The sequence below is a fragment of the Melanotaenia boesemani genome, chromosome 22 (assembly GCF_017639745.1).
Source record: "Melanotaenia boesemani isolate fMelBoe1 chromosome 22, fMelBoe1.pri, whole genome shotgun sequence".
In the NCBI taxonomy this organism is placed as follows: Eukaryota; Metazoa; Chordata; class Actinopteri; order Atheriniformes; family Melanotaeniidae; genus Melanotaenia; species Melanotaenia boesemani.
The window spans coordinates 3,830,029-3,842,485 of NC_055703.1; the positions used below are offsets into that span (position 1 = coordinate 3,830,029).

Genomic DNA, 12,457 nt, shown 5'->3' on the forward strand with positions numbered 1-12,457 from the left:
AGGCCACCACAGACCTAGTCCACCACAGGCCTAGTCCACCACAGACCTAGTCCACCACAGACCTAGACCACCACAGACCTAGTCCACCACAGGCCTAGTCCACCACAGACCTAGTCCACCACAGACCTAGTCCACCACAGACCTAGTCCACCACAGACCTAGACCACCACAGACCTAGTCCACCACAGACCTAGTCCACCACAGACCTAGTCCACCACAGGCCTAGTCCACCACAGACCTAGTCCACCACAGACCTAGACCACCACAGACCTAGTCCACCACAGACCTAGACCACCACAGGAGGAAATGACTGCAGACCCAGTTACTCCAGTTTCAGAACTTTTATGCATTTTAAACGTCATTTCAGGAACTTTTTTATGCAATTTATAAACATTTTCAATTAAACTCAGTTCATTTACTTGTATAGTGCCACTTTAGTCATCTCTAGTCACCTTTAGTCAGCAGTGTCATCTCAGGGCTTTACAGAGATCTGTCTTCTTCTATTGTGTCATTTAGAAGTTAAAGCCATCTGGTTAGTTTTAGACACAACAGCCTGAACTCGTTCTATGGAGCAGCTGTAGGGTCCTGATTCTGCAGAGACCTCATAGTGGTGGACGTTCTTTCTCATTAAAACAGAGGACTAAGTTTTTTTTAGCTCATTCAGAAACTCATTTTTCATAAATAAGATAGATTTTTAGTTGGATATTTGCATCCTCCCTGCTATGTCCAGACTGAGGCCAGCCTGTGTGCAGCTTACCTTCTCAAACTTGAGTTTGACCGGTTTGGGGTTGGTTGCCGTGACAGCCTCAGCGATCTCGTTGCCGATCTTGAAGGCCTGTTCTTTGGTGGCTCCTTTCAGCAAAACAAACATGCTGAGACAAGAAAGCAAAGTCATCAATACATCTGATCAGCAGCACCCAGACCAGCAGGGTCACATCAAACCCTGGGTCCGGGTTCCGGGCCAAACTAGGTCGACATTTATTTAACTAAACGACATAAAATAACCTGACAAGTCATCCAGAGATCTGAATTTAACTTTGAGATCAGCAGTAGAATGAGATCAATTATCTTCATCTTCTTAATCATCATCATCAGTTTTAATTAAAGTGTTTTTCTGGGCCTTATCAGAAAATATTCCAAACGTAACGACGACTAACTGAGGTGTTTGCAGGTGAAACTAAAAAAAAAAGAATTTGGTGTAAAACTTTATTTATTTCAGTCATTTGACTTAAAAAGGTAAACTAATATATTATATAGACTCATTATATGCTAAGTGAGATATTTCCAGCTTTTATTTGTTATGATCGTGATGATTATGGTCTTATAAAACTCAAAAATCTAAATGTTAGAAAATTAGAATAGTGCGAAAAGGTTCAGTGTTGTAGCCTCTAAGAGCTGCAGTCTAGTCGGCTTATTAATCCAGAACACCTGCAAAGGACTCCTGAGCATTTAAATGGTTTCAGTCTGTTTCAGTAGAATCCAGCATCATGGGGAAGGTTGCTGACCTGACAGCTGGGCAGAAAACCATCACTGACTCCCTCCACAAGGAGGAAAAGCCTCAGCAGGTGGTTGCAGAAGAAGCTGGTCTGCTGAGCAGTGGTCCAAAGGGTCTTTTCTGATGAGCAAATTCTGCATCTCATGTGGAAATGCAGGTCCCAGAGTCTGGAGGAAGACTGGAGAGGCAACAATCCAAGACTCTAAAAGTGCAGCATGAAGTTTCCACAGTGGGTGGGGATGTGGGGGCCATGTCATCTGGTGCTGGTCCACCGGGCTTTATTAAGTCCAGAGTCCACGCAGCGTCTACCAGGAGGTTTTAGAGCTCTTTATGCTTCCTTCAGCAGAAAAGCTTGTTGGAGATGCTGACTTTGTTTTCCAGCAGACTCTCCAGACCTGAACCCCGTAGAAAATATATGGAGCTTTTCCAAGAGGAAGATGAGACACATGAGACCGAGCATTGCAGAAGAGCTGAAGGATTGAAGCATTCTGGTCTTCATTCCACCCAGCAGGACCACAGGCTGACCACATCCATGCCACGCCGCATGGAGGCAGGAACTCTTGCAGAAGGGCTCGGACCAAGAACTAAGTTCATATGCAGGACTGGAATCTTCACATGGTCACAATTCTGGATTCAATATATTTTTTATTGCAATATTCAAATTTTCTGAAATTAAGCTATCTGGGTTTTCATTAGCTGTAAGCCATAATCATTAAAATCATAAATAAATGCTGGAAATATCTCACTCTGCATGTAATCTATAATATATTAGTTTCACCTTTTTAAGCTGAATTACTGAAATAAATTAAGCTTTGCACAATATTCTACATTTTTGAGTTTCACGTGTACATGACACTTTTTTTTCTTCTGAAAAGTGCTCCAGTAACCTCCATCACCTTCCAGCTCACCTGTCCGTGTCTCCGTACACTACACGCGCTCCCCATTTCTTCGTCTCATTGACCATCTTGATGGCTCGCTCCAGGGTCTCTCTGGCTTTGTGGACGATGCTGTCTCCCACCTGCAGAGAAGAGAAGAGGAGTGGAAACCTCTCTACACTGATCTTTAAAGCCACAGAAGGCGGCAGGAAGTGTGGATGAGCTCACCTCCACGCTGGGCATGCGTCCAGAGTAGTTGGCGGAGGTGTAGCCGAAGGTGACGTTGGCGATGAGCTTGAGTCCGAGCTGCCGGGCATCCAGCAGCCTCATCAGGGCTTTGTCCTGCTTGTAGGTTTTCATGGACTGCTTCACCATGATCCTGGTGTTGAGGATCTCCTCCAGCATGCTGGGCAGCACACCTTTACGCACCGGCGCCTGAACGCAACACGCACACACACGTCAAACCAAACCTGATGAAGATGAAGCCTGCTCAGACAGGAAGAGGGACGTGTACCTTGACGAAGGCGATTCCGCTGGGGGACACGGTGATGTCATTACGGAGCTGGTGGAGGAGCTCGGGGGGAACTCGCAGGGAAGTGCAGCCAAACTTAAACTCATCCGGCCTGAAACACAGACAGGAAGCGTCTTTTTTAAACATCCCAGCAGTCATTTAAAGTCAGAGTCTGTTTTAGAGAAAAAGTGCTGAAACTTTGAGTTGATTTAACGTCTTCTACTCTGCTACCAGGAAGCACTTTAACTTTACAGCTGCAGACATGTTCACAGCCAGCGTGATATTTAAAGGGTTATCTGTGGTAATACAGACTAGTTTCTTTCCTCCAGGCCCCACATAGCTATTATTTGTCTCAGGCCAGCAGCTGCCCGGTGTGATCTAGAAAAAATTAGTCTGAAAACATTTTGTTTTTACATTAAAATCCACATCAATAACATGTAGCGCGAGGCTTCTATATGGCGCTATGGTGCGGCTTGACCACAGGTCCGTAGCGTAGCCACATCCTTCACAACACCCTCATCAAACAGGGCAGGGAGAGACACTAGACTAAAATGGAGACGAGATGGCAGTGATACGTATGTTCGAAGTGTTGATGAGTTTCTTAAATCCCGGGTTGCTGTATTAACTGAGCACAGGTCTTTGTTTATAACGTTTCTCTGTGTCTCTGGGAGCTGGTGGATTATTTAGTCGCGATTCACAAAAATTGAACATTTTTCTATTTTCTTCTGTCGCGTCGCAAGCCCCCATGTGCATGTCTACGTGAACGAGCATTTCACATGCATGAATGTCGCCTGTCGCTTGGTTGGAGGAGGGCAGCAATTTTTCACCTCATCTCGCAAGTTCCAAAGAAAATGATGGAGAAGGAGCGACGTCGCCTCCCGTGTCCAGCCCATAACTTGAGAGGTGTTTGAAAATCGCATTAAATAAAAGCAAAGCGGCGGGGACTGTGGAAGGAGTCTGCAGCAGTGGGAGGAGTCTGCAGCAGTGGGAGGAGTCTGCAGCAGTGGGAGGAGTCTGCAGCAGAGCGCTGCGATGCCAGCGGCCTCGATTTGCAAATGAAAACAAGACTAAACTGAGAAGGAGGAAATAATCTGATCATTTAATTTTTATGGTCGTTGAAAACCCAGATCGTAATTGAGATTAAATTTCGACTAATCGCCCAGCCCTACTAAGCAACAACATGAATCCTGCTGAAGACCAGGAATAATTTTCCAACTCTGAGCCGTGAACATCATGCAGAGCTCTTAGTGTGTCCTCACGTTCCCAGTCTGTCCACGTGGCCGAGGCAGGTGGAGAAGCAGTAGTTGTACGCGATGACGATGGAGGGATAGAGCGACTGGAAGTCCAGGACCACCACAGAGTTGCTGTAGAAGCGAGATTCAGGCTCCATCACCAATGGGATGCACTGTGGCGCCCTCTGCTGGGCACGCTGCTGCACGCTGGGGGTCACGGGGATGTAGTTCAAGGGTTTGGCCACACGGAGCATCATGGACTCGACACGGTACTGTGGAAAAAAGGAGGAAGAGTATGAAGAAGAACAGAAGATTTGAAAAGACCTGGACCTTCATTCATCAATGTGTGTCCTAAACTCTGTCCTGTGAAAAAAATTTAAATGTACGAACGACATCATCACGTTCATGTCAGCATGAACAGGTCACATCTCCCATGTTCCTGAACATTGCTGCTAATTTACACTCAGAAACGCCCTCAATAACTACATATGGCAGGGCTCCGGGCCTCAGCTTAGCTAGCTACTGATAGGATCATCATGGCTGACTCAGGAAAACGAAAAGCACAGAAAAAGTGTGAAGAGGACGTTCCCATCTGAATGGGAAGTCATATTTTTTCAAAAAAGAAATGGGAGACTGTTTTTCTTTCTTTGCCAAACTTCACTGTCTCACTTTTAAGCCTCAAACTTGGAGCGTCATTTTACATCTACCCATCCCGATATGGCCGAGGAATTCCCAAAAGGCCCCGCAATATGTAAGTAAGCAGACAATTTTTTTCTGCAAATACATAAAACGTGGAACACTGCTCCTGCTGCAAGGCCGTACAGTAAGTGGGAATTTGGGAAGATGTGACTTAAAAATGATGTTGCTGTCCTAGCCTCACAAAATGAGGCGATCTGTTTTCGACCAGCAGCTTTCACAACCCACCGTGGAGCAGGGAATCTCACACACTAAAGGCGGATTTATGTTCCCTTACATATGCAAATGGTGACATCCGTTTCAAAATTTAGCCAACATCATGATTTGTGCTGCCATGGTTAAGTCAAATAATCCACTAGGAGGCAGTGCCGAGTTCAGTTTTCAGTCCTGTGAGTTGACATCGGTTTCAGACATCGGTTGGCAGCGGTAATGAGTCACTATGAAGTTGTTTCAACCACCCAACACACCCTAAACACTCATGTACAGCCTTTATTCAAAAGCTTGCGCAAGTTCTACAGTTGTTGTACTCTTCATTCTTCTTCTGTTTTATGTTCCCTTCCTGATTCTCTTCTTCTCTGGTTTGTTCTTTCCCTGGTCGCATATCAGCTATTCTGCTCAACACTGCCCCCGCAATTTCCGGTGGTATTGCTTCGTCTTCTGTGTCAATAGCAAAAATAGCTAAGCTCCAAGAAAATAGACCAAATTTCCGACGTAGAAGACGAACAAAACTGTCCGTCTGTCTGCATATCCGTCGTCTGCATCCAGTTTAAATGGGCCTTAACATGTTGCTTGAACCTGGACTGGCTGCATTGAGAGGCTGCAGCCTCTTTATGGGGCGGCTGCTGAACCAGGTGACTTGAACATTGTGGCCATAACGTTCAGCAACAACAAAACCAGTTATTCACGGTCGGTCTGTCTGTTAGCAACATAACTCAAAAAGTTATGGACAGATTTATTAAATTTTCAATTAATCTCAGAAATAGATTAAAGGAACAAGTGATTCGAATTTGGGGGTGATCCGGATCACTGTTTGGATCCAGGAATATTTTTTAAGGATTCTGTACGATTGGGAGATAGTGATCATTTTGTCATTACAGCTTTTTAACTCGTCAGATAACGTCCAGAATCATTGGCAAAGAAAAATAAATTACAATATGACACCATGGCAGATGTTATAATCCGACATTGTGTGACCCAGATCATGTTATTACTCTGGATCCAGTGACTCAGAAGGTTAAAAATATAGCGGGTACTGGGTGGGCTGTTGGGCCTTTTGGAGTTTCTCAGGTGAGTGACCCTATGGCTTGACCGAGGTCTAGATTCCCATTTGTTTTACAGCTCAGCTGAGAGACCTGGTCTTTCTGCTGTCCATCAGTTTCATCTTCTCATCCATCTTTTTTACCTGAGTTTTATTAAAACAAACAAATTTCTGTCCTCATGTTATGGACTGTAACAGGACAGAGGATGGCTGTTATCCACCCAGCTGAAACATCTCTGTAAAAACTGGTTATCACTCATCTCCGCAGGGAACCTGCAATACCTGCGATCCTCGGGTCAAGACGTGAAGGAACTGAATCCCAAACAGTCTGGAGAGCTCGCTGGTTCTGCCAATGATGTCGTGCTGCTGAAGAAGCTGCATGGCACCGCGAACACGGCTCACGTAATGGTCCACCATCTTCCACCTGCAGGACACATCAGAAGATAAAAAACATCTGTGTCAGTTTCTGACACAAAGTTCAGCCTGAAGGTAAAACCAGAACCAGCTGAGAGATTTAAAAACCAGAAAATCTTCAGACATGGACCTGTATAAGTTGGTGTTGTGGTCGAACCAGTCGGACAGCATGCGGGGGGTGTAGAGGGGGAAACGCTGGTGCAGCACGTGGAACGCCACGTTCTCAAAGCTGTAGTTGTTCAACGTCACCTGCAGGAAAAACACAAACCAGACTCAGAGCTGCCAGAACTTCATGGTCTGGGTCAGATGGATGTGGTAGCATCATTCACCACAGCTTCAGCTCCACTATCATTTACTTCTACAGAATATTCTGATTTCCTCTGCATTATCCGGAGAGCTTCAGCACGCCTGGAGAAAGCTCTCTGAAAGCTAACAGAACATGAACCCAGAAGTAAACCCTGCTTCAGTTCGGAGTCCGCTGTGATCAGCTTCACCAACAGAAAGCAGAATATGGCCGAGGAAAAAAGAAGAACCCGTCCATATCTGGAGATTGATCCCAGTTAAACTAAAGGGTTTAATCAAAAGGTTAAAATAACACCCAGTATGCAAACTGGTGAGAGTGTGTGTGCGTGTTGGGGTGGGTGGGGAGGAGACACCTGCCTCGGTCTTCATCACCCTCCACAGGTTGAGTGTGATGCGTCCAATGATGTTGATCTCGGTCATGGTGTCTGCGCCGTACTCGTCTCTCTCTGCTGAGAATCGGTTCTCTTTGGAGTCGCCTGAGAGCACACACACCAAAAAAAGCATTTTAAAGGTGTTTCACACTATGATTTATCTGAAATTTCAGCACAATATTATCATTTTTTTCTTAATTACCTACAAGCAGTTTGTGGTTATAATAAAAAAAAAGATGGCAACAGCAATAATTCCTGTTACTAAACACATGTAATGCTTTTAATATCCAAAAACAGAGTTTTCTAAGCTGTCATTAATAGTGAATGTACTACTGCACCCTGTGCTGAGATGACCATGTTCTGTGCTGCAGACCGGCTCAAAGGCTTCATTTCTCACATAGACTCAGGCTGTTTGAGATTGTGCTGATAAGGCTGTTCTTGGTAGCATCATCAGACACGGTACGGCCGCATGGTTTGGCGCATTAACAGCTCAGCTGTGTCCCAGTTCAGGGTCTACACACAAGTGCAGGTTCGTCGGCTACATAGGTCATCGTGGCGCCAAGCACCATCCCATGTGGAAGGCGCCTCCAAATCCACCCTGCAAACCTGCACTTTGTTTGGCCTGGTTCTGGTGTTAAACTTTCAGTCTGAGTTCTGTTTAACAGCAGGTTCTTCCCTCCCCTGTAATGCTTTCATGCAGGTCATGGATTCTCGTTTGTCTCCATCCTCGCTTCCTCTCAACAGTTTAAAACAAACCAAACACTAAAAACCTCCTCTGGGCCGAGGGCTCGGTTCTTCTGCTCTGAAAGTCCGGACGGTACCTGGTACTCGGGACAGCTGCTGGCACAGGTCCACGCCGAGTGCTGTGGCCCGCTGAAGGAGGTATCCCCATGAATGCAGCTGCACCTCGTAGCCCAGCAGGACATCTGGATCAAACCTGAGGGAACATGGCCGAGTTAGTCCTACCTGCAGGTTACAAATCATGATGTAAACCATTTTGAAAGGAAAGATGAAAGAAAAAGTTTTTTTAAAAAGTCTGAGTGATTCTCTAACAGGACTGGAAAGACACACCTCCTCATGACGATGATAAGCTCCTGGAACAGATTCTTCTCCTCACTGACGTATGTCACCTGCAGCCCGGAGACGCCCGACCGGACCAGCAGCGGCGCCGTTTCTCTACGACCTGCTGAGTGTTTCAAACACAAAGATGATGATCATGTGACTTTTACTTCCTCTAAATAAAACAGCCCTGGATACTCTCAGAGAGGAGAATCCATTGCAAAGCTGTCCAGATGTTCACCTCGGCCACAGCGTCCACAGTCCCTGTCCACCAGGATGGCGCCCGTCAGCTGGCCGCCATCTGTGTCCGGCAGTGGAGCATCAGAGCTAAAGCAGTAGAATAAGGCACATATGGGGTCGAACTCCGGGTCGGCTTCGAGGTCTCGGCGAGTTCTTGCATGGAGCTCCATTCCCATTAAGGTCAGATACTGGACCTGAGGACAAACAAAACAAGAACAAAAACAACCAATTAAAGCTACAAGGAGGTCCTTAGACTCTGTGAGCACTCAAAGAAAGATGGCTGAAGAACAAGAAGTTGCCTCCATCGTCATCATTTTCTGTCAGGACACTTTTATTGTTTATTTTATTGTTGTTTAATGTTTTATTTTGTATTATTTTACCTGTACCTTTTGGTATGCAAACGCGCTACGTAAATAAAGATTGATTTGATTTGAACATCTCAGTCCTTCCCACTGACTGCTGGTGATGGAGAAACTGCAGCTTATATGACTCATTTACTCTTTTGAGGAAAATCTTTCGTTCAGAAGATCAGAAATAAGACCCGACATATAGATTTGGTCCAGAGACAGAAGCTGAGGGTTTGAGGACGTTCTGAGCAGCGTCTCACCTCATGCAAGGCTTTGGCATCCTGCAGATTTTGCATGCTGACTTTGAAACCATATGAGTTAGCTATACTGGGCCCTTCAATCTGAGAATAGTCCTTCTTTGGCACATTCAGAGTAGCAAACTGGTTCTGTGAAGGAAAACAGGAGCAGGACACCACACAGGCAGCTCAAATTAAGGAAAGACTGTGCTGAATGACTGAACTTAGAAACTAATCAAAGTTGTGGTCTGACCTTCATCTGTGTGGTGAGTAAGACCCTCCTCAGTGGACCCGCCTGGCTTCTTCTCCTGTGCTGAAGTCTTATAGAAGCTGGATCATCTGCAGCAGGAAAGAGACACTAGTGAAGCAACCATGAACGTTTACAGGACATTTTTACCTCATGCATAGCCTGGCAGAGTTCATCTCTCACCCTCAGACATGGGTGTGCTGCACACTGGTTCCAGGTCTTCTTTGCTTCTTTGTTGTTTCTTTAGAAAAGGTGTGCTGTGCAGGAGGTAGGGGCTGGTCCTCTCCTTCTCCCTGCCATGGAGAGGAGATGGAGTATGGCTCCCGCCAAGTCTTTCCTGTAGATTAGAGAGTGTGGGTGACGTTGGCTCCGGTGAGTTTTCACTTAGCTTGTTCTTGTTGAGGCCATCTGGTTCTGAGGAGCTCAACTGATGGGACTCCTGCCACGGAGGCAGCTCTGGGGACTCTGGAGAGGTGGTCTGAGCATCATCATCATTGTCATCAGCAGCAGCTTTGAGCTGAAGATCCACGCTGCCTTCATCAGAAACCGGACTGGTCTCTGTGGACTTACTCTGTGAGCCTTTACTCACTACAGGAGAGATGATCAAGGACAGGTCCAGTTTCTTTCTCCTCTGAACCCTGGTGCTGGAAGGACCCCCACCCTGCTCCACCTTCACTGCTGGACAGCTGAAAGCAGCTGGCTGTTCGGTTCTCTCGGGATTCCTCTCCTCCACCTCCCTCCTACCTTTCTGCAGACTCTCATACTGTTTCCTGGCCTCCAGCCATAGCTGCACACACTCCCGGCTGGGTGGGTTTCTGCAGGGCAGAAGGACTACTTTCTTGTCGCTGGTTGAGGAACCATCATGCTCTGCTTGTTCTTCAGTTTTCTCTGCTCCCTGAGCAGAAGACGAGGTAACGGTGGCGGAGGGGTGCGTCATGGCCGAGAAGGCGGTCTTCCAGAAACGGAGACCCTCCAACGACAGGTCTCCGCTGAACTCTGGAAGCTCCTTCACCAGTCTGGTTGCTACCGTTAGCTTCCGGCCTCCGACCTCCCTGCAGAGAAAACAGAAGATATAATCGGTTCCTCAGACTCCAGAAACAAGAGTTAAAACTAAACTGCACAGGACTGGATTTTTCAGGATTGTTATGGAAAATCTTTTTTCTAGATTTTTTTAACCTCTTAAGATGTGACACGACAGGCAAAACCCTGATATTTGGATGTTTTTCTGTTTTTGGTTATTCCACAATATGTTCGCTTTCAGACTTGTGGAAAGAAAATGTTCCTTCCTTCCATCCTTCCATCCATCCACCCACCCATCTATCCTCGGCTTAGCAGAGTTCGAGACCAGAGACCAGTCCAGAGTCCAGGCCAGAGTCCAGACTAAACATGGAGAAGCAGCATTTAGCTGTTATGCTGCAAACAAGTGGAACAAACTGCTAGTGGAGATTAAACTTTCACCACATGTAGACATTTTTAAATCCAGGTTAAAAACCTTTCTTTTCTCATGCGCCTATGCATGAAATCTGCATGTTAACTTTTTTAACCTTTTCTTGCTTTTAATAATTTTAATGTAATTTATTATTTTATTGTGATTATGTGTTGATGCCTTTTACTATTTCTAAATATCTGTAATACCTTTGTTTTATGTAAAGCACTTTGAATTGTCCTGTACATGAAATGTGCTGTACAGATAAACTGCCTCGCCTTACTGTCTGACGAGGGATGGCAAAAATGTCTAAAATACACATGTACAGTATCTCTTTGCATAAAACAGTCTCATTCAATTTAAAGTTGTGCATCGTTTGCACTATTCAAATGAGAAACTGGTCAAAATATACCCTGATCTTAATCCCAATTGTCCCAGATGCAGCCATAATCCAGCTACACTGGGTCATATGTTTTGGTTGTGCAGGTCACTGAACAGCTTCTGGACAAAAATCTTCTAAGTTTTATCCCAGAGTACATCCAACAATCGTAAGGATTGTTGGAAACGTAACAGTCGTAAGGATAAATTTATTGAAACCTGAACTCCCTTCATGGAATTCTTAATCTATAAACTGATGTGATCTTAGTGCAATATTTGCACATATAAAATTCCCAGCTGGATCTGTACGTTTGATTCTGATGTCCCCATCATGTCTGTGATGCGTTTCTTACATCTATTTTTTTTTTTTTGTGTTGCTGCTGCTTTGGCCTTGTGAGGGGTGGGTGTGTAGGATTGATTTCATAGTTTTCAGGTTTGGAAAAAAGAAAAATCTATAATAATGTTCTTTAAAAATTAAATTTTTTGGCTATACAGTCTATGTAAGCGAGATGTTCAGAAGTCCTTTTTTTCAAGTCACTTCTTCTTGAGAAATCTGTCACGCACGCCTGCCGTCTGGTCTGCTCAGAAACTGCATTATAATATTGAAGGAATGTAAAATCCGTCCTCAGCCTTTATCTACCAGCATTTACTAACAGCTCTGATCTTTAGCTTAAACTGACCAATGCTCTGTCCCTTTCTTTGCTTTACTGAATTCAGAAAACCTGGAGATGAACATGGACATTCATTCAGATTAGCAAATATGTTCTTAACTTATCCAAGAGTTTTTAATGTGAGCAAAAATTCATCTGGACCCACAGAGAAATTTAAAATACTAAAACTGCAGTTCATAGCATGTTTTTCCTGAATAGACAAGAGCCAGTATGCTGCAGGATCACCACCTGTCCTACAGGTTTTAGACGTTGTCCTGCTGCAACACACCTGATCCATGTGACAGCTTGTTGTCAAGTTCTGCACAAGCATCGTAATGACCCATTAATAATTTGACTCAGGTGTAACGCAGCAGGTAAACATGTAAAATCTGCAGGACAGGGGCTCACAACAGGTCTACAATCTGTGGATCAGAAAAGTATTCATATTTTTTAAAGAGCTTGAAATTCCTCTTCAAGACTGAATCCAGAAAATATTAATTCTAAACTTTTTAAAACTGAATCAAAAGAAACTCTGTATTATAAATAATATAGATCTAGTACTTGCAGACCCAATAAAAATGTCTTACATCCTGTATCAGCAACAGCTGTACTTCTCTAATAACCAGATCCAGTAAAACCATGTTGTTTCCAGAAGGTCTGATCCCAGTTTAACATGATCATGGCCAAGTTAGAGTTTATGGAGACTGCGTTAAAAAAAT

The 12,457-nt window shown here is 44.8% G+C and overlaps 1 protein-coding gene across 4 annotated transcripts in view; it reads right to left on the reverse strand.

Annotated features, from left to right (window-relative positions):
* The window catches only part of rev3l (REV3 like, DNA directed polymerase zeta catalytic subunit), a 60,577-nt gene that overhangs the window by 5,152 nt on the left and 42,968 nt on the right, over positions 1-12,457 (reverse strand). For 2 of the 4 annotated variants that reach the window (XM_041975821.1, XM_041975819.1), the window contains exons 14-27: positions 9,468-10,336; positions 9,291-9,376; positions 9,062-9,187; positions 8,456-8,648; positions 8,227-8,341; positions 7,977-8,092; positions 7,142-7,260; positions 6,612-6,730; positions 6,350-6,491; positions 4,141-4,385; positions 2,885-2,993; positions 2,599-2,805; positions 2,404-2,513; positions 758-872 (exon numbers count right to left, since the gene is read on the reverse strand). In XM_041975821.1, coding sequence (XP_041831755.1) covers positions 758-872; positions 2,404-2,513; positions 2,599-2,805; positions 2,885-2,993; positions 4,141-4,385; positions 6,350-6,491; positions 6,612-6,730; positions 7,142-7,260; positions 7,977-8,092; positions 8,227-8,341; positions 8,456-8,648; positions 9,062-9,187; positions 9,291-9,376; positions 9,468-10,336 — 2,671 coding nt within the window. Of the gene's footprint in view, positions 1-757; positions 873-2,403; positions 2,514-2,598; positions 2,806-2,884; positions 2,994-4,140; positions 4,386-4,533; positions 4,654-6,349; positions 6,492-6,611; positions 6,731-7,141; positions 7,261-7,976; positions 8,093-8,226; positions 8,342-8,455; positions 8,649-9,061; positions 9,188-9,290; positions 9,377-9,467; positions 10,337-12,457 lie in introns of those variants that run through there. The other 2 variants (XM_041975820.1, XM_041975822.1) reach the window with 2 other exon arrangements.